This window comes from Mesoplodon mirus, assembly GCF_964341445.2.
Source record: "Mesoplodon mirus genome assembly, chromosome: 3".
NCBI classification, from domain to species: Eukaryota; Metazoa; Chordata; class Mammalia; order Artiodactyla; family Ziphiidae; genus Mesoplodon; species Mesoplodon mirus.
In genome coordinates, this window is record NC_138978.1 from 94124781 (window position 1) to 94143137 (window position 18357).

An 18357-nucleotide genomic window follows, 5' to 3' on the forward strand; every position below is an offset into this window, starting at 1 on the left:
TCCCTCCAGCTCCTCCCTTTGCTTTCTGAAGCAGTGGGAGTGTTAAATTATTTAACATATTGAGCTGTCTACCACTGGCTACATTTTTATGCACGGCAGGTTTATAAGACATATGATAAAAGAAGAAAATATATTCTAAGGCTGTGTTTGGATAATGTGATTTTTTTAAATGGAGACGTGTTTGCCTTGAGAGGGTTCAGTCTATCACCTTCTGCTAATGTTAGTAATCTTTATTTTTTCCCTATTTTTGAATTTTTTTTAAATCTTACTAACATTAAGCAGAGCAGTCATCTCCCTTTGATTATGCCTCTTAAGCTCATTCAAACTGATATTAACTCAGCTGGAGGTGCCAATTAGCAGCAAAATCCAATGCCATCAGTCTTCATTTAAATATCATGGAAAATCTTAAGTAAAGCAGAATGTTTTCAGATTAATCTCTATATCGCCATCAGAAACACATTTTTTAAAGTCATATAACAGCTAAGTCCTGCCTTATCTTTTATGGCTTGAGTTTCAACTTATCAAATTTGGGACAATTTAGTAAATAATAAAGCAAATAGATTATAATGTTTAAATTATCTTCGCAGTAGTAAAATTTATTTACTTTGTTTACCTGAAGGTATAAAATTAAGTACATAAATTTTTCTCCTTTTGTAAGGAACATGCCAATTTACTCAAATACCAAAAATATTTTCTAAATTCAATGTCATTGGTCATTATTGCCAAAACTTATCTTTCTACTTAGATAGGATAGGCAAAATAAATTCTTTGGCATCATTGTCAATAAACTTACAGATACAATCAGCAAGGATGTGGTATCGATGTAATGAAATCCGTTCTTTTATAATTTGGGGTAATAAAATCCATCAGGACATTTTAAAACTATACCAAAATAATACTTCCCAAACAGTCGGTTCACTAAAAAGTCATATAATTCTATTATGATAATTAGATGCTTTTTTTCTTTGTCATATATTTCTGGATTGTTTGTTTCCTAAGCCTTTACATAATTATTGGCAGTTGTGTTGCAACTCACCAGGATCAAATAATTTTCCAGGATTAGATACATGACTATCCTTTTCATTTTCAAAATATTATGTAACATTATGCAAGGTTCTTGCACCCAAACCTGCACACAGCAAAATTCTGTGTGCATATGAACCACCATGAACCAAAGACCTTAGTTCTCTATTGAAAAAACTTACAAAGAAGCAATGAAAAGCTTTCTTTACATCTTACCAGCATTCCATGAGCCATACAAGTAAATGCTACTAAAATCAGAAATCTGGCAGAAGCAGAGAAATGGAAAAGAACAAAGCTCAATAAAATGTTACTGTATATACTCTCTTTCCAAATCTCATGGTCTAGCATGGGAATATAAATGGCAAGTCTTCACCTCTCTTCTCTTGAAATCTAGGCTAAGAAGTACTCATTTTATTTAACCAAACCATTCTTTTTATCTGGTACAATAAGTTTTCCTGTTTAAAATACAGAGGAATGTTTGATAAGGATATGGAAATGTCTCTTGATACTTGTGAAGTTCCCAAATGTGCTTTAGAATTAAAATAGTGCATCAGGCCCAAGGCCAATATTGAAGTTAACTACAAAGATACTTATTAAAGTGAGATCTCATGAGTGTATCCACTGTGCTGACCTCCAGAATAAAATCACTATGAAGAGTGATGTCTTATTATGCAGTAATGCTTTGCGCACAAGCTTCCATTTTATTATAACAAACTAGAAACATCCAAATCATGATAAACAAGGAAACAAGAAACAAACCAAGCTTTCCCAAATATTTTATAAAATCATATAAGAAGTAAGAAACATGCAGAGACTTAAAAGCACACTTTACTGTGTGCCATTCAGGCGGACTTCGTTTTACTGAGGTTCGCTTTATTGGGCTTCGCAGAGAGTGCATTTTTTTACAAATGGAAGGTTTGTGGCAACCCTGTGTTGAGCAACACTATTGGCACCATGTTTCCAATAACATTTCCTCTCTCTGTGTGTCTATGTCACATTTCAGTAATTCTCCCAGTATTTCAAAGTTTTTCATTATGATTATATTTGTTATTGGTGATCTGTGATCAGTGATCCTTAATGTTACTATGGTAATTGTTTTGGGGCAGCACAAACTGCACCCATACAATGCAGTGAATTTAACTGATAAATGTGTGTACTCTGACTGCTCCACCAACCAGCAGTTCCCCTATATTTCTCTCCCTCTCCTCAGGACCCCCTATTCCCTAAGACACAACATTATTGAAATTAGGCCATTAAAACTCCTACAGTAGCCTCTAAGTGTACGAGTGAAAGGAAGAGTCACACATCTCACTCTTAATCAAAAGCTAGAAATGATGAAGCTTAGTCAAAAGCTGAGATAGGCTGAAAACTAGGTCTCTTGTGCTAAACAGTCAGCCAAGTTGCAAACGCAAAGGAAAAGTTCTTGAAAGATGATAAGAAAGCGGAAGAGCCTTACTGCTGATATGGAGCAAGTTTTAGTGGTCTGGATAGAAGATCAAACCAGCCATAATATTCCCTTAAACCAAAGCCTAATCCAGAGCAAAGCCCTAACTCTCTTCAATTCTATAAAAGTTGAGAGAGGGCTTCCCTGGTGGCGCAGTGGTTGAGAGTCCGCCTGCCGATGCAGGGGATGCGGGTTCGTGCCCCGGTCTGGGAAGATCCCACATGCCGTGGAGCGGCTGGGCCCGTGAGCCATGGCCACTGAACCTGCGCGTCCGGAGCCTGTGCTCCGCAGCGGGAGAGGCCACAACGGTAAGAGGTCCGCATACCGCAAAAAAAAAAAAAAAAGAAGAAGTTGAGAGAGGTGAGGAAGCTACAGAAGAAAAGTTTGAAGCTAGCAGAGGATGATTCATGAGGTTTAAGGAAAGAAGTCATCTCCATAACAGGAAAGTACAAAGTGAAGCAGCAACTGCTGATATAGAAGCTGCAGCAAGCTATCCAGAAGATCTAGCTAAGATCATTACTGAAGGTATCTACACTAAACAACAAATTTTCAATGTAGACAAAACAACCTTCTATTGGAAGAAGATGCCATCAAGGACTTTCAGATCTAGAGAGAAGAAAATGACTGGCTTTAAAGCTTCAAAAAACAGGCTGACTCTCTTCTTTGGGGCTTATGCAGCTGGTGATTTTAAGGTGAAGCCAATGCTCACTTACTATTCTGTAAAGCCTAGGGCCCTTAAGAGTTATGCTAAATATACTCTGCCTTTTCTCAATAAATGGAACAACAAAGCCTGGATGACAGCATTATCTGTTTACAGCATGACTTACTGAATATTTTAAGCCCACTGTTGAGACCTACTGCTCAGAAAAAAAATTCCTTTCAAAATATTACTGCTCATTGACAACGCACCTGGCCACCCAAGAGCTCTGATGGAGCTGTACAATGAGATTAATGTTGTTTTCATGCCTGCTGACACAACATTCATTCTGCAGGTCATAAGGAGTAATTCTGATTTTCAAGTCTCATTATTTAAGAAATACATTTCATAAGTCTGTAGCTGCCATAGATAGGGATTCCTCTGCTGGATCTGGGCAAAGTTAACTGAAAACCTTCTGGAGAGGATTCACCATTCTAGATGCCATTAAGAACATTCATGATTCATGGGAAGAGGTCAAAATATTAACATTAAACAGGAGTTTGAAAGAAGGTGATTCAACCCTCATGGATGACTTGGAGGGGTTCAAGACTTCAGTGGAGGAGGTCACTGAAGATGTGGTAGAAATAGGAAAAGAATTAGAAATAGAAGTGGAGCTTGAAGATATGACTGAATCACTGCAATCTCATTATAAAACTTGAATGGATGAGGATTTGCTTCTATGGATGAGGAAAGAAAGTGGATTCTTGAGATGGAATCTAATCCTGGTGAAGGTGCTATGAAGACTATTGAAATGACAACAAAAGATTTAGAATCTTTCATAAACTTAGTTGATAAAGCAGCAGCAGGGTTTGAGAGGATTGACTACCATTTCTAAAGAGGCTCTACCATGGGTAAAAAGCTATCAAACAGCATTGCATGCTACAAAGAAATCGTTCGTAAAAGGAAGACTCAATCACTGTGGCTAACTTCATTGTTGTCCTATTTTAAGAAGTTTCCACAGCCACACCAACCTTCAGATGCTACCACCCTGATCAGTCAGCAGCCGTCAACGTTGAGGCAAGACCCTCCACCAGCAAAAAGATTACAACTCATTAAAGGCTCAGGTGATGATTAGCATTTTTTAGTGATTTTAATTTTTAAAAGTATTTTTAATTAAGGTATGTATTTTTTTTAAGACATAATGCTATTGCACAATTAACAACCTACAACAGAGTGTAAACGTAACTTCTATATGCACTGGGAAACCAAAAACTTCATGTGACTCGCTTTATTGCCATATTCGCTTTATCGTAGTGGTCTAGAACTGAGCTCAAATATCTTGGAGGTATGCCTGTATATTCTTTAGAAATATGTGCATAAATGAGTAAAAGTATTTTACTTAAGTAGGCATAATATAATTTAACAATATTTAGGAAGGTTCAACTTCATTGAAATACTTTAGTTCTGAGTATAGTATTGCTTATTTTGTTATTAAATGTTTCTCACGCAAAGATTAAATGGGTCAAGAACACAGTATTGACGTATGTGAAAAATATAACTTTTAAAGTTTCATATAAAAGCTATCCCTTCAACAGTATAAATGAGGGCTGTGGGGAATGTATAAGTTGATGGCAATAACATGAACAGTCTTAGATATGAAGACCTTTCGTCTCCAGAGAGATTTAAAGGCATGATGACATTTGATTAGTCTTTAGTGGGTTTATATATAGATTAGGTGATCTGTGAATAATATCTCCAAAGTCTTCATCTTGTTCCCATCAATATGAGAAATATATCGAAGGGTTACAGTATCCGTAATCTTAATACTGATCAGAATTTATCTTAAATGTTATTTAGTATATATAGATGTATTTTTTCTTATTTGATAAAGCCAGGAAATAATAATCTATATTAAGTTTTATTGTTTCAGTTACAAAAACCTGTCTTGGCCACGTGTCTTTTGAATTGAGATGATTTTCAGTAATTTGTCAATGTTCATATCATTGGTGCTAGAATTTGAGATTTAAAGTATCAGTAAATCTTGTCCCCTAATAAAATCACCAATACATTTCTGTAAAAAATGGTTTTTGTACCATTTCTTGGAAAAAAAAAAAAAACTCAGAAGTAGTTCATGGAGTGCTACTTATGATAATTAACAAATACAGCATTTCTTTTATTTGTCCAGCTATTTTCCCTGTCCTTCATGATGTTCGATAACCAACCTAGATTATCATTTCTACCTAAGCGTTGTTTCTGAAATTTAATAAACATAGTAAATCATTTCTTTTAATTACATAATTTTTAGTTTCTTTTAGAATTTAAATATCCAAGTGTGGTGGGATTTGTTTTCCTTAAAATAATATGGAAATGACACCACCAAATGGAGTTTTGCAAAACAGGAGAGAAAATAGTATGCAGTGTTTATTTTTAAAAACCAAATTGAAACATTTCAAAGAAAATATAATCTAATATTCGAATACAGTTAATATGCTGGTCATTTTAAAAATTGGCTTATACATAAACATTGTTTCAGCAACAATAAAAACAATTCAATGAACACATACCAAGAAATCGCACAGTTCTCCTCACCAGTGGGTTTATATAGCAACAGTCTCCAGTTAAAATAGTTTTCTCCTGGTTTTCAAAATCCCTTGTGGCCAGTTGTAGGCAAAACACAGCAGTTTCTCCAACTATTATCTTCCAAAGAAATAAAAGATTAAAGAACATTAGAATTTAACCAGTATAAATGTAGAATATTTTTATTTTTAAAAAATGCAAAAAAAGGACTTCCTTTGAGTGGTAATAATCTCAATATAAACCTGAACCATATTTGGGTAACCTGACCCTTTTTTTTTTTTGAGGTACGCGGGCCTTTCATGGTTGTGGCCTCCCCCGTTGCGGAGCACAGGCTCCGTACGCACAGGCTCAGCGGCCATGGCTCACGGGCCTAGCTGGTCCGCGGCATGTGGGATCCTCCCGAACCGGGGCACGAACCCGTGTCCCCTGCATCGACAGGCGGACTCTCAACCACTGCGCCACCAGGGAAGCCCGCATATGTCATTTTAATCGTCATAAAAACTATATGAAACAGAGAATATTATCATACCTCTTTGACAAGGGAAAAAACAAGACTTGGAACTCAAATGAATTGTCAAAGGCCACAGAGCTAGTGAGAAGAAAAATTAGGTTCTGATACAGATTCTTTACTCAACTATGTGATTCATGAAAGGACCTGGCTACCTTCCACTGGTGTTTGTACCATTTCATTAGTTTTTATACATGGTCTTTAAAATCACTCATCAGGGTATTAGAACAAGTGTCATGTGTCATAATACCATTTTACAGATGAGGAAATGAAAGCTTGAGGAGGTTAAATAATTTGCTTCCCATAAGGCCAGTCAGAAGCCAAGCAGAAATTTCTGACTCAGCCCTAGATCTTCTGACTCTATTTAACACCACAAACAACCACACTAGAAATAAGATTATGAGAAAAGAAACAGGGGCCAATAGCATGTCTCCTAATTTGTCATTGTTTAGGTTAGTTTTTAGGTCATCTTATCAAGGTTAAATAACGCACTATATAGGGAGTCCCTGACATCCACTGGAGAAGTGATTTTGGGGTCTTTGTGAAAAGATACACCTATGATTACCAGATATTCAAAATTATGAGTGGGAGGTAGAGAAGGAGATCACAGGAGACTAATTTTATCCCAATATGTGCAACAGATTATGAGGCATCTCTTAATTTTTATCCTTCCTTCTACCTCCTTTTCCTCTACTATAATTCTTCTTCCCAGTATGTGAGGGTTCAAAGTTTAACCAGAAGATGTTGAGCTGAATTACTTTAAAGGAATCTAGTCTTGCCTATCTGGTAAGGTAGAATTGAACTAGGAAAGGCTAGAGGCCATAGCTTTCCAAATCCTCCTGAAATTTTTAACTGGCAAAGTCGAGCAGGTCAGCCTAAACAGGCACAACAGGTATTTTTTATGGGTTCATCAGCTGCCACCAGGGTCCTAGGAGAAACTGACAAATAGACAAGCTGTGTGTCTGACACCTTCTTATCTCCCATTCTGAATCACTCTTTCATGCCCTACCTTCCTCTCTGCTGCTCCTTGAAAGAAGTTACTTTCTGAGTTCTCAGTTCCAACTTCTTCCAGGTCTGTTTTACCCCAAAATGTTCCAAATTCTAACATTCTATTATCCACTCCACATCATGAGCTGACTGATGCCCTCCGATTCTGCCCTCTGAGCCTTCTCTTCTCCACAGCAGGTATCATGGGGTCTCCACTCCCGGGTTGGCTCCACCCCACAGTACACTGAAACCACAACTCAGTCTGTTAACACATTAAACCCCCTAGACTGTAGTAGATACCCAAGAATTCTTATTGAATGCATGAATGAGTCCCATCCTCAATAGATCGGAAGGTCTTACTCTGCCTCTGACCTTTTACCTGACTCCTAAATAATCACCTTTTTCTGCCTTGTTCTTGTGATGAAGGCTCTACCCTCTACCCTAGTTCCTATAAGCAGATCCTGTATGTTTAGTCTCTGACTTGGTTATCCATTTACTTACCAGACTAAAAGCTGCTTTGTCCAGGATACTCTTCCCAGTTTTCCTAATGCTAACCTCTCGCTTGTCTATATCCCTGCAAACTGCATGTTTTTGAGCTTCCTGTTTCTGTCTTGAGCATATCTGTCAAAACACTGTCTCAGTCAACATTATTTGGCTGCTACTAAAAGAATCCCACTCAAACTGGATTAAGAAGAATAGAGAATTTATTCTAAGGTTGGTGGGTTATCTCAGAACCTAGTGTGAAAGGGCACAGGATTAGGTTCAGGGATGGAAATTTCTCAGGAGTCCAGGCAACTACTCTCTCAGTCTCATTCTTCTTCTCTGGAGTCATGCTGTCTCTCATCTCAGCTTGTCTCTGAATGCCTGACTCATTCTTGTCTTTCTGCAGCCACTTCTCCTGCTTCCTAGTGTACACAAGTGCTCCAGCCGGCCCCCAGAGCCCTGCTTCAACATGTCAGCTCAGTTCAAGGAAAATTCGATTAATTAGATTTACTGAACCTCGATTCAAAATTCCCGAAAGGTTCAGCTTGAGACAGGTGTCTCTTCGGTCCAATTAACCAAGGTTAAGAAGGTGTGATATGGTGTATGAAAACCGCCTGGTGGGTAGAAAGGTTAGTTCCCAAAAAAAGAGAGTTGCAGTGATGTCTACTTCAAACTCCCATCCATTATATCTTGCTGGACCTCCTCCGTGCTAGTTCTTGCCCTTCGACTAGCACTTTCTACCATGTTCTCTGGATGCTGGCTTCTGTCTGCCTACCTGGACTTCATCTCATCAAATTCATGTGCCTAGGCCCTAGTGTCTGCTTTTCTTCAGTGGGTATGTCTGCTTCCCATGCCCCAGTTCTCCCTCCCTCACTGTGACATCTGTGGAACTCCTCATCCAAATCATATTCTTTCTTAACTTCCCTCATCCCAACTTCCTAAGTCAAAACTCCCATTGCTACACCTCTCAGATAAATTCAAGTAATGAAAATAACACAATTCTTATTACGATGAATACCTAGATGCCTCTGAGTTAAGGACCCTGCACTGATGTTTAAGGAAGGGTTTATAATCTAGTTGGGCAGACACAAGGTGAGGTAATTAATAATGGTGCAAGGCTGTAAACGCTGAGTTTTGACTGGTTTGGACAATAAGTGCCAGTAGAACATTTAGGAAGTGTCACTGAGTCACTGAGGGCATTTATGGTGGCCATGAAATGTGCCACTAGGATCTCCTGCTCTGGGCAGGCTTTTGGTCTGATGTTCCCAGTTGTCACACCTCTGGATCAAATACTGAGTCCCTGCTGAGGCCACACTTCCTGCAGGCTCCTCCTGGCAATGGCTAGGCATGGTGGGGGAATTCAAGTGAGTCTATTCCTCTAAGATGTGGGATAAAGCCTCCCCATGATGCTGGCCTTTCTTGGAACTGTGCTGTACTCTGAGGCGCTTCCTACCCAATCCTCCTTCCTTCCCCCTCTCCTTCACAGGGGTCAGCCTTCCATCACAGTCTGAAGGTTCTCCTTGCCTTCTCTGGTTTACCACCCTGCAACTATTAGCTTTTACAAGTGTTTCCCTTGATAAATATATGGTATATATCTAATCACATTTGGTACCTGCTTCTAGAAGAACCCAAATTAACATGGCATCAAAGAAAGACAGGGGGTGATTCTTACTACACTTCAAGGAAGTATAGTTCTTAGACAGATGTAGAGGATTTGGATGGAAGCTCTATGGGGAAGACAGTACTAGGAGAGGAAAGGAGATAGCCTTTCTCCTTGTAGCTTTCAACTTGAGCTGAACATAAGGCTAAAGTGGACTGAGTTTGCCTTGGAGGTAGAGGCTCTGGTCAGTGAACTGCAGACCTAAATTCTATGTTCCCTGATTTTATCAGGTTCTTTTTCTCTTGACCTGTCAGAAGCCCTCCCTAGAGGATTTCACTCCTCCTAAGGCTTTACCAACCCCTGCTACCATAACAAGTCCTAAATATTTCTCTCTCCCCTGAGCTCCAGATGCAGGTCTCCAACCACCTATCAAATAGCAACATCTCAACATGCTCAGACCTACATACTGAAGCCTCAAAGCCTTCCCAACCAAACTGAAATCCTAGTCTCCCACCCTAAACCACCTGTCCAACTTGGACACACAGGCTAAAACTCTCACACCCTTACACACCAGGCTGAAACCATTTCCCTCCTCTGCCTCTCTCTATCAACTGCTAACTTCTATTGCTCTTATATTTTAATATTCTTGTATTGCTCTTATATTCTCAGAACTCACCTCTGTGCTTGCATTTTCCCTGCTCAAATTGTGTGCAATCCAAATTTCCTGTTTACAATTTCCAGTGTGTCTTCATAGCCAATGGAGTAACAGAAATTGTTGTAAGAGATTGTTTACAGGTGAACCTAAACCTATCTTTTTCAGCTTCCCTTACAAGCCTCCAGACACGCTATGTTCTAGTCACAGCTAAACATTTTCATTCCCCAACATACCAGGCATTCCCATACATTCTGGCTTGTATACTTGGTCCACGCTTATGATAGGCAATGGTAGGCAGTTCTGTTCTTAAGACATGATTTACATACTGCCTACTCTACTGCAACTCTATTCCTGGTACAACCCACCCCTCCCTCCCTCTGTGTTCCAATAGCACTTTGTATATTTATTATGGTACTTTACACATGCTTTTACAAGTATCAGTATCATCTGTCTCCTCCACTTAATTGAGAGCTTCTCTGAGACAGGGATTGTATAATGTTATCTTTATATTTCCATATTAAAACACAGTGATTGGCAGTAAATATGAATGGCTGCATGAATGAATGAAATCGAGCTCAATCTGCCCTTAATAGATAAAGACACCAACCCAGAGAGAAATAAAGAAGTCAAACATGGTTGTTACTGGCACAACCAGAATCTGAATCCAAATTTAGAGCTATTTTGACCACAGCCTTTACCTAGGAATGTGTAAGCTTTTCCTCTAATTTTCCCAGGTTAAGCCAGGTCAGCCCCCTGATCCCTACAGACACTCCTCAATGCTCAGGTTACATCCTGGAGTCCCACCATACTCCTAGCATTTCTACAGTTTTAAGGGAAAGGTGCTGAGGCACAAAGCACTTTTATAACTCCTGGAATCTCCAGATATAAGAGAACTGAGTATAGAAAAAGACTTTCCTGATCCTTTTGACACACACACCAGTCTTCCCACAAAGACCAAAAAAGCTTCACACCACCCTTTCTAACTCTGCCATTATTATTTTGAGGTTCTCTTTCCAGTAAAATTTCTTCATATTTCTACTGCATGCATTAGGTTCTTACATGTAACTGAGGACCCGGTGCTTTGGTCCTTTCTCACCATTGTCAAGAAGGAGTTCTTAATCTGGAGTCACTGGCTGCCATTTTCAGTAGATTCCCAAAGCAGCCCTTGGGGAAAGATCATAATTGGTTGCTTTCTCTCCTGGGAGTGGGAGACAGGGAAACATGACAGGACAAGGGCATGGAAGCCATAGATGGAGATGCTAAAAGCTTTGTAGTTTTCCTTGATAAAATTCCCTTTCTCTGTGAACTTATAAATGAGAGCTGTTTCCAGAGAAAGTTGAGATGATGAACAGTGTTAACTGAGACCCACCAAGAGGAAGCATGGCCCCTCCTGCCTGCCACAGGCTGCAGCGGGCTACAGAGAATGAGAAAGGAATAGAACATCGGGAAGGACACCTGTGGCTCTGGTGGGGAGAATCAACCCGCTTCCCATGGGCCAGCAGTTCATTGGGGCCATTCCTCCCCCACCTCAGCAAAAGCTCCCCATTCACTGGGAAATAAAAGAAAAAAAAAAAAAAGACTCTACTGGTAGAGGGGGTGTAGGCTGGCACAGTAAGAACACAGTAGTCAACCCTCACTTCATTTCTTGCATCTGCCTTCCAGCACCCCTCATCTGGGCTCACTAACCTCATCCCACCATCACGCCTCCCCTGCTAAGAGAGGGGAAGGCCCCTGTTCCCCCAGTTCCATTGGAAGCCCTCAAGCAACCTCCATGGAAGGTTGCTGTCCTTCATGGTCCATGACAACATATCTGGAATGTGATAAGATGCCCACCAAGGGCTCAGGAGCTGATACTGAAGGGCTGTCACTGCTTCACAGAGCTGTGTCTGAGCAACTGTGCTGTTCCTTGAGTCACAGTCCCCTCCCCACTGCACCCTGACAGTCTACCTCCTTGGAGGAAACAGTTGTGCTCCTGAGCCTCACCCAGCCTGTAAATGGAAGCCCTACAGTCCACTGACCAACCAAAATGAAGTACTATAAGCTCCCTATGACACACCACCCTCTGAGTCACTCCATCATGCTTTACTGAACTCAGTGTTGACATTATGAAGCTGCTTGAACCCTACCTTGCTTATCGAGCTGGGCCTATACAGTCCCCCTTCCTAAATGACCCATCAATGCCTCCATCTCATCTTTGAACACAGATCTGGTATCCAGTTCTGTTTCTTATCTTTTACTATGTTCGTCAGTGAGTAGAAAGCTCCACGTGGCTGATGAAAGCAACCTACAAAAATACAGGTGTGAATCATAAATCACTTAGTATAAATTTCTCTGTTATGAGCACATAATGTTGCTTTCATACCTCAGCTTCCAGGGCTTGACCCTCTGTTATCCCTACTTTTTCATGACAAAATACAGAAGTAAGTTTTTTCCAGGATGATAACATCATAGTAGACTTTCATCAAATGTCAAACTCCAAATAGCTTTATGTTTTCACTTATAAAAACCCAATTAGAAATTCCTCTCCCCTTCAACTGGTGGTCACTCAAACATGTCCATGCTTCATTGGTTTGAAATTAGCACAGGAAAAATATTTCAGATTGTACTACAGCAGCAGAAATCATGCAGTGTGGTGGTACTGGACATGTGTCTCACACATTTCAAATATATGTCAAATAATAATATCAACTTTAAATCATAAAAGTTTAGTAATGGCACACAGTTAAGTTTTAAAATGTAGGAGGGTACTGGGTTTATATGTAGGTTCCTATCAACCACATTTTGCATTCTTGGTTATTATACAGACATATATAGAGACAGAGCCCATTTCCCATCTAGCCAAGGAAAGTTCTAAGCTATACTAAGAGGTAAAAAGCTACACTGGGTACTATCTCATTAATTTTGTGTCATGATACAGAAAAACAGGTTTCTTCTGTGTATATATGGATTTCACTCTCTCTAAGTAAGGCAGTTGTTAACTTCTTGGAACAGTTTCTGAGTGAAATTGAGGTTAGGAGAGAGGAGAATTAATTGAACTAAAATAGTAATATAGTTAGTGAAGAAGTAGTTGCACAATCCCTCCCAGCAATTCAGAAACTATGGCTATGTCTTGCTATAACATGTTTATGTTTCATAATTTGACCACCAAAAACTTATATTCTCACTTTCATACTATAAAGTAGCTGTGGGAAGTGGCTACCTAGCTGGACCAACATTCCCTGCACACCCACCTCTAGGTGATTTACACCAAAGGATGAATTAGCTATGGTAGTTTCAGACCAAAAAGGCAAAAAATCAGGTGACTTCTCCATGTTCTCTCCCTGCATCTGTTGACTGGAAGCAGAGAGATTTCTGGGTCCATCAGTTGTTGGTGTCACAAGACGGAAGGAGTCAAGGTCCCTGAATCAGCAGCCCTGCGCTGGACTGTTACATGAGTGAAAAACTCTAGTGTGTGAAGCCAGTGAAGTGTGGCGGTTTATTTGTTACAGCAGCTAGAACTTGCTAATTTACCTGTTTTTCATAAAAAGGGAATAAGTCTCAGGCTCAGAGTACTCAGCAGAAAATAACTGGCTATAATAAAAAAACATTGGTTTTCACTGTATTTAATTTATGGTTACCCTCTATTTATCAAGTGATACCAGTGTTCCATTTACAGTAATAATACAAGTTTTCTTTTATAATAACTTGTTAGCAAAGTAGATTGATTTAAAGAAAAAATAAATGATAGTTGAGGGGATATGCAGCCATGATAGAAATCATGAAGGTGATACCCTGAGAGGTAAATTTGGGAAACATTTAACATATAATAAAAGCTAACTTAAAGCTTCTGCACAGCAAAAGAAACAATCAACAAAATGAAAATGCAACCTATGGAATGGGAGAAAATATATGCAAATCATGCAGCTGATAAGGGGCTAATATTCAAAACATATAAAGAACTCACACATCTCAACAGCAAAAAAGTCAACCCAATTAAAAAGTAGGCAAAGGAACTGAATAGACAGTTTTCCAAAGAAGATTTACGAATGGCCAACAGGTACATGAAAAGGTGCTCCATATCACTAATTATCAGGGAATGTAAAGCAAAACCACAATGAGATATCACCTCACACTTGTGAGAATGGCTATCATCAAAAATATGAGATAGCAAGTATGTGAGAGGGTATGGAGAAAAGGGAACCCTTGTGCACTGTTGGTGGAAATGCAAAGTGGTAAAACTACTACGGAAAACAGTATGGAGGTTTCTCAAAAAATTAAAAATAGAACTACCATATAATCAGCAATCCCACTTCTGAGGGGTATTTATCCAAAGGAACTGAAATCAGGATATAGAAGTTACCTGCACTCTTAGGTTCAGTGTGGCATTATTCACAATACCTAAGACGTGGAAACAACCTTAGTGTCCAGTTATAGCTGAACTGATAAAGGAAGATGTGTTATGTGTGTGTGTGTGTGTGCGCGCGTGTGTGTACAGAATGGAGTTCAACCATGAGAAAGAAGGAAATCCTAGTTTGTGACAACTTTAATGAACCCGAGTGCATTATGCTAAGTGAAATAAATCAGACAGAGAAACACAAATACTGCATGGTATCACTTATATGTGAAATCTAAAGAAACAAAGAAAGTCAAACTCATAGAAACAGAGAGTAGAATGGTGGTTTGGTTATCAGGGGCTGGGAGGTTGGGGAAATGGAGAGATACTGGTCAAAGGGCACAAATTCCAGTTATAAGATTAACATCTTCTGGGCTTCCCTGGTGGTGCAGTGGTTGAAAATCTGCCTGCCAATGCAGGGGACACGGGTTCGAGCCCTGGTCTGGGAAGATCCTACATGCTGCGGAGCAACTGGGCCCGTGAGCCACAACTGCTGAGCCTGCGCATCTGGAGCCTGTGCTCTGCAACAAGAGAGGCCGTGACACTGAGAGGCCCGCGCACCACAATGAAGAGTGGCCCCCGCTCGCCGCAACTAGAGAAAGCCCTCGCACAGAAACTAAGACCCAACGCAGCCAAAAATAAATAAATAAATAAATTTATATTAAAAAGATTAACATCTTCTGGGGTTCTAATGTACAGCATGGTGATTATCGCTAAAAATACTGTATTATATACTTGAAGGGTGCGGAAAGAGTAGATCTTAAATATTCTCACCACATACACAAAAATGTGTAATCACGTGATGATTGGAGGTTGGAGGTGTCAGCTAGGGCTATAGTGGTGATCATTTTGCAATATAAAATGTATCAAACCAACACACTGTACACCTTAAACTTACACAATGTTATATTTCAATTATATCTCAATAAAGGTGGGGGGAAAAAGATTTCAAAAACACATAGCATTTACGACATTTTAGGGACTATTCTTAGTGCTTTGCAAATATTTACCAATTTAATATTTAAAACAACCCTATGAGGTACGTACTGTTATTGAAATCCAGTTACAGATGAAGACTATGAAGCACAGAGAAAGTGTCTAGGATTGGATATAGAGTGAGGAACCAACCTCTCAACCCAAGGCAGCCCACCTCCTGAGCCCATGCTCTCAATCATTACATGTTAAGAGCAGTGGTTAAGATGTGGGTGTGCGACAACAAGGAGGCCCTAATACCTTAAGGAGAGGACAGATTTAGTGCAACAGTGGGTCAAAGGTAGCTTAGATGGGGGCTAGGAGGCCAAGAACTAGATTTGTTCCTGTGAATTAAGGTTTGTAGTGTTTAAAAAGAGACTCCTGTTAAAATGCAGGTAGCAGGGGATAAGAGACACATGAAAGCTGTCAAGCCACCCAATGGATGAGACAATCTTATTAAATCATTTTTAATTGGGAAACCAGAGGAAAGGGATATGTTTTTTTGAGAGTGCTCGATGGGTGGTGATTCCCAGATTCGGTCCCCACACAAGCAGCATCAGCAGCATCTGGGAACTTGATGGAAATGCAACTCGGGCCTCACCCCAGTCCTACTGACTCGGCAACTCTGGGCACGGGTTCCAGCCGTTAGTGTTTTAATAAGCCCTCAAGCTCTCTACAGGCTATTTCAAGGAGTCTAAAACTCCTGATTACCACGTTTTAAATTTGTCAGGGACATTTTATAAAAGAGATTTCTAGATATTTATTTGAACAAATAATTATTAGGTACTTGTACTGTGCAAAGAGCTATTCTAGGCATTGTAGTGAAGGGTGGGATTGTAGAAGAGGTTAAAGTTAAATGAATCCTAAAATAAAAAGAAATCCAATGCTCTCACTTTCCAGATTTTGTTTGTTTGTTTGTTTTTTGTTTTTTGTTTTTTTGTGGTACGCGGGCCTCTCACTGCTGTGGCCTCTGCCATTGTGGAGCACAGGCTCCGGACGCGCAGGCTCAGTGGCCATGGCTCACGGGCCCAGCCGCTCCGTGGCATGTGGGATCTTCCCGGACCGGGGAACGAACCCATGTCCCCTGCATCGGTAGGCGGACTCTCAACCACTGTGCCACCAGGGAAGCCCCTTCCAGATGTTTTACATGAGACTTGGAGAGATGAAGTACCCTGACAGGTCACCCAGTGCTCAGCACCCCAGCAGGTCATGCTCATTCTCTGGCTCAGAGTCTACTCACTGCACTTCTCACTATGGCTGAAATGCAGGAGGACATCAGAGAAACATCCAACTTCCCTGCCACTATGGTCACATACACAAGTAATACTAGTGAATGAACAAAGAAGGGGTGAGATAAGGAGTAAGTGCTGACAGAGGACTTGAGTATGCGAGTGAGCAAACACCCTTGCAGAAAGGGATCCAGTCTAAGCAGCGTGGTCAGTATTAACTCTCTAGGGCCTGAGGACCAGAGAGCAGAGGATGGAGAAATACTACCTGGAATGTTTGCTCCAAGCCCAGGAAAGGCATGCCTGTGTCTCCAAGGCAGTACAGTCAGTATGGGCTAGAGAACCTGACTGCCTGGAATTGAGTCCTGCCTTTACCTCTTCTTAGCTGAATGACCTTAGATAAGTCACATAACTTCTCCTCGCCTCAGTGACTTCATCTATTTAAAAAAAAAAGATGATAGAAATAATGCATCATGAGCTGTGGTAAAGATTAAATGAGTTAACTGTTACAAAATTCTCAGAACAGGAGCTAGCACAGAGTAAGCACTCTACACATTTTAGCTATCATTAGATGACCTTGAAGAATCTGTCCAGCTCAGATCTGTGATGGGTTAGTGTTTGTGGTAAGGGAATCTGGGATGCCTCAAATAGCATAATAAAATGGTTTGATAAGTTGGAATAGTATGAAAGTCCTGCCACTAATCTTGGGGGGGCACACGTGTGTTGTGTTGGGGGGTTGGCAGAGCAGCATGAGGATGCAGAAAAAGGAAACACAGTCTGCCTAACAAGGCACAGATTTACATGCTATGCTCATTCTTGTTTGTTTTTTTTTTAATGACTAGATGCTTGTGAAAACCATTAAAAAAACTTCTTTCCTATTTAAAATAATAGCTGCTAATTAAACTTTACATGATATCCATACTTTGCCCAACCATTCATATAAATGTAGTGAACATAAGCTATGAGAAAAATGAATTATAAGAGCACTGTAATATAAATTCATTTTTCATATTTGTAGTGTTTTTTTAAAATTTTAACATATAGGGTCAAATTCTGCATGTTCACAAATCTGTAGGCCAGTACAGTTATAGTGTACCTGTCATTCCTCAAAAGAGCTAGCTTATAATTAATAAAAACTAGTATACAGGTTATTAGCTTGCTTTTAAGCTCTTCTAAAATACATGTTTGAATTAATTTCCCCTGTTCTTATCAACCATAAAAAAGCAACATGAGAAAATTTATTATTTGGGACCTGGAGATAACAGAGTTTTTAGAAATGAGCCTTTGAAGCACAAGCAGTAATGAAATGTCCCTATGTCAGTGCTTCTAAAACTAAGTTCAACAGGATGTAAAGTAATGTTTTTTTGTTTTCTTGTTTGTTTGGGGTTTTTTTTAGGGAGGTTGGGAGGAGACTCCTAGATCAAAAAAAAAAAAAAAATCAGCTGAAAGCTGCAAACTCTAACCCTTCCTGGAGACCCACAGGGCACATTAGCACATCAAGATTCATAATTTCCAGCTACCCTATGATGGTATTATTCTACTGTCTTCATTTTATGGATGAGGACACTAAGGTGTAGAGAGGTTATCTGACTTATCTAAGGTCATTCAGGTAATAAGTCAGGAAGTCAGGACTCACTCAGCTCCATGCAGTCCAGTTCTGGAGTTCAACTTGACATCGTAAAGTTGTATTATCTTGCTTTATTTTAGGAAGAAAAGTCTGGTAGCTAAAGCTTTCTTGCCTGAACTTTCTGCATTTAAAAGTGTAATTTCCTCCCAATTAGCTTTCCTACATAACCCAAAGCATGACAATCTGTTAAAGAAAACTGTTAACTTTCCAAAATTGATTTGATCTTAGCAATCTATCTTCTAGGGA

General features: G+C 39.8%; 1 protein-coding gene across 2 annotated transcripts in view; it reads right to left on the minus strand.

Moving 5' to 3' along the window:
* The window catches only part of PLPPR5 (phospholipid phosphatase related 5), a gene marked incomplete at its 3' end in the record, with an annotated part of 129331 nt that overhangs the window by 83138 nt on the left and 27836 nt on the right, over nucleotides 1-18357 (minus strand). For both annotated transcript variants that reach the window (XM_082615939.1, XM_082615938.1), the window contains exon 2: nucleotides 5669-5801. In XM_082615939.1, coding sequence (XP_082472065.1) covers nucleotides 5669-5801 — 133 coding nt within the window. The remainder of the gene's footprint in view (nucleotides 1-5668; nucleotides 5802-18357) is intronic.